This window comes from Apis dorsata, unplaced genomic scaffold, assembly GCF_000469605.1.
Source record: "Apis dorsata unplaced genomic scaffold, Apis dorsata 1.3 scaffold_209, whole genome shotgun sequence".
NCBI classification, from domain to species: domain Eukaryota; kingdom Metazoa; phylum Arthropoda; class Insecta; order Hymenoptera; family Apidae; genus Apis; species Apis dorsata.
In genome coordinates, this window is record NW_006263493.1 from 212,881 (window position 1) to 215,404 (window position 2,524).

The 2,524-nt window shown below is 41.0% G+C and overlaps 1 protein-coding gene across 6 annotated transcripts in view; it reads left to right on the plus strand.

Annotated features, from left to right (window-relative positions):
• Positions 1-2,524, plus strand: part of LOC102671125 (eukaryotic translation initiation factor 4 gamma-like) — a 32,914-nt gene that overhangs the window by 11,239 nt on the left and 19,151 nt on the right. For 5 of the 6 annotated variants that reach the window (XM_006615058.2, XM_031510146.1, XM_006615057.2 and 2 more), the window contains one exon: positions 606-846. The exons of the other annotated variant lie outside the window; for it this stretch is intronic. In XM_006615058.2, the coding sequence (XP_006615121.1) occupies positions 616-846 (231 nt within the window). In that variant the 5' untranslated portion in view covers positions 606-615. The remainder of the gene's footprint in view (positions 1-605; positions 847-2,524) is intronic. 6 annotated transcript variants of the gene reach the window in all.

The window sequence follows — 2,524 nt, forward strand, 5'->3', positions numbered from 1 at the left end:
TACTGACCTAGAACTCTCCCCTCCCCTCTCTTTCTCCCCGCTCAACTTTTATCAGCACATTGAAATAGTTTACGAAAATATAAAAATTCCTATCCGCTCCTTGTGTACGGAACAATTTCTCGTGCCCATCCCACCGCCGACTTCTTTTCACTTGCGACTTGCTTCAACTTCTCTTCTTCCAAGTTTAACTCCGTTTTACCGGTACAAACGAGAGTTTCGCAACTAGAGAGGGGAACTAATTAACCGTCCCGAACAAATGATCCATTCGCGAGGCACACCGGTGGGGGGAGGGTTCGTCGTCTCTCCGTTAAAGTGCATTCCGGCCAATTGGAGTAGTGGTGGTGGCCGCGTCGTTTCGATATCCTGAATGAAGAACAATGCGCCGTTACAGGGTATTGTTTAACAGGCCGCGCCAATAATTGGATCTCGGTGTCATTAATTAAATGCGGGAAGCGAAACGATTTCCCCTTGGACGTCTTCGCGCAAACAAAAAAAAGAAAGAAAAAAGGGAAAACGCGCACGGACGTCCGGATTAAAGAAAGAGAAAATATATTCGCAGCGATTGAATTCATTTTCTCACGTTAATATCGATTTTCCGTTGGAAGGTAATTAATCATGCCGGTCGTGCCAGCCGAGGGTGCCGGCCAACTGGAGGACCTTGACGAGCCTCCAGAGCCTCGTGTCCGAGGTGGGAGCGGAAGGGCCAGCCTTATGAAACCCCTGGTTGTCCTCGCCCTTCCTGGCATGTATCTTTTCTACAAGTACAGCCAGTACAGGAGGGAGCAGCGCGAATTGTCACGGAGGCGGGTCACCGAGAGGGAGCTTCAACATCTTCATCACAAGATCGTGAGTATTTCGTGTATTTTTTTCCTTTTTTGTTCCTTGAAATTTGTATTGGGATATCAGCTTAACCGCCATGTCACCGATATTCGACAACGTGCCGTGATTCGTAGGTATTTGTGGAAAGATTCCACAGAGTATAATAAAACTATGGAATTGTTGTGAAAGTAATACAAAAATGGTTTATTTAAAGCATTCTGTACAAAGTTAGTCAGGAGAATTTGGGCGAAAAGTTGTTATATGACTGCTATATGACTCGCTGAGATACAATTCTTCCATTTTTCTTTTCATTGGAACGAATTACAGTAAAAGTTCTCAATCGTGGTTCGTAGGTATTTGTGGAAAGATATTCCACAGGGTGTAATAAAACTATGGAATTGTGAAAATAATACAAAAATAGTTTATTTAATGCTTCAAAGCATTCTGTATAAAGATGTGATTGGTCAAGATAATTTGGACCAAAAGTTGTTGTCCGCTATATGACTGCTATATGACTCGCTGAGACACGATTCTTCCATTTTTCTTTTCGACATTGGAACGAATTAGAGCAGAAATTTTAACAGAAATTATATTCTTACTCGACAAAGATTCAAACTGTTCGTGACAAGCGAAAATCTCAATGTAATGGAAACAAATAATGCGGATGCAGATTATTCTTGCAACCAATGAATCGTATTATTAAAATATTAATGAGAGTACCTAGTAATGAAGTACAGCGGTCTAAAAGAGATTTCGTATTAAAAGGAGACAAGGATCGTCGAAGGATTTTGATCAAAAAAATTGCGTAAAATTTCGAGAAGAAAATTCTCGACAATTATTAATTAAGGGAATCTTGCGAAAATTACAAAGTTCTATGTGTTAAAAATTAGGGGGAGGAAATATTTCGATTGAAAACGACTTTTTCGATTCCACCTGTTGTGGCTTTTCCACGATTCTGTTGCCCCTACAAAGAATCGTGGCTCGATCTCCTCGTTTAAAATAGCACAGACCTCTCTCTCTCTCTCTCCCTCGTCCGTTCATTACGTTTTCATCGAGTTTCCAAGAACTCGGCCAATCTTCCCTAAATACTCAGCCGGCGCTGTTCTCGTCGATTCTCGTTTTTCAATGGACGTGTCCCTTTGTCTACTGTAATAATAATCGTGTTCTTCCGTCGTATTAACGAGTTTGCGGCCCGTTCCCACGATGATTATCCCGGGGACGACAGGCGGGACGAGGCAAGGTAGCTAAACACACGATATCCGAGAAAGTAGACGCGAAAGGATGGGGGCTAGGAGAAGGAAGGGGTTCAATTACCCGAGGTTAACACGATCATCGCTCGGTGGAAAGTCTCTGTAGCAGCTCGAAAAGATTAAAACAATTTATTACTGTATAGTATCGAGTTTTGCCTACACTTTTTATACTTTTACACGCTTGTATACACCCTCTTGGTCGCATTCTTCGCCGATTATTTTTTGTCGTTGATAAAATTTGCAATCTGTACGATTGTAACGAACTTCCCTCTCGAAGAATCGTATCGAGATAATTCGATCGAGCTCGTTCGATCAATTGGAACGGGATGAAAAATTGTGATTCTTCCATTGAAAAAAAAAAAAGTAATTAAATAAGTATCCACACTGCTGTTTTTAATTTCAATTCAAATCGATACAACCTTTCTTTTCTTTTTTTCCTTTTTTTTTTTTTTTTT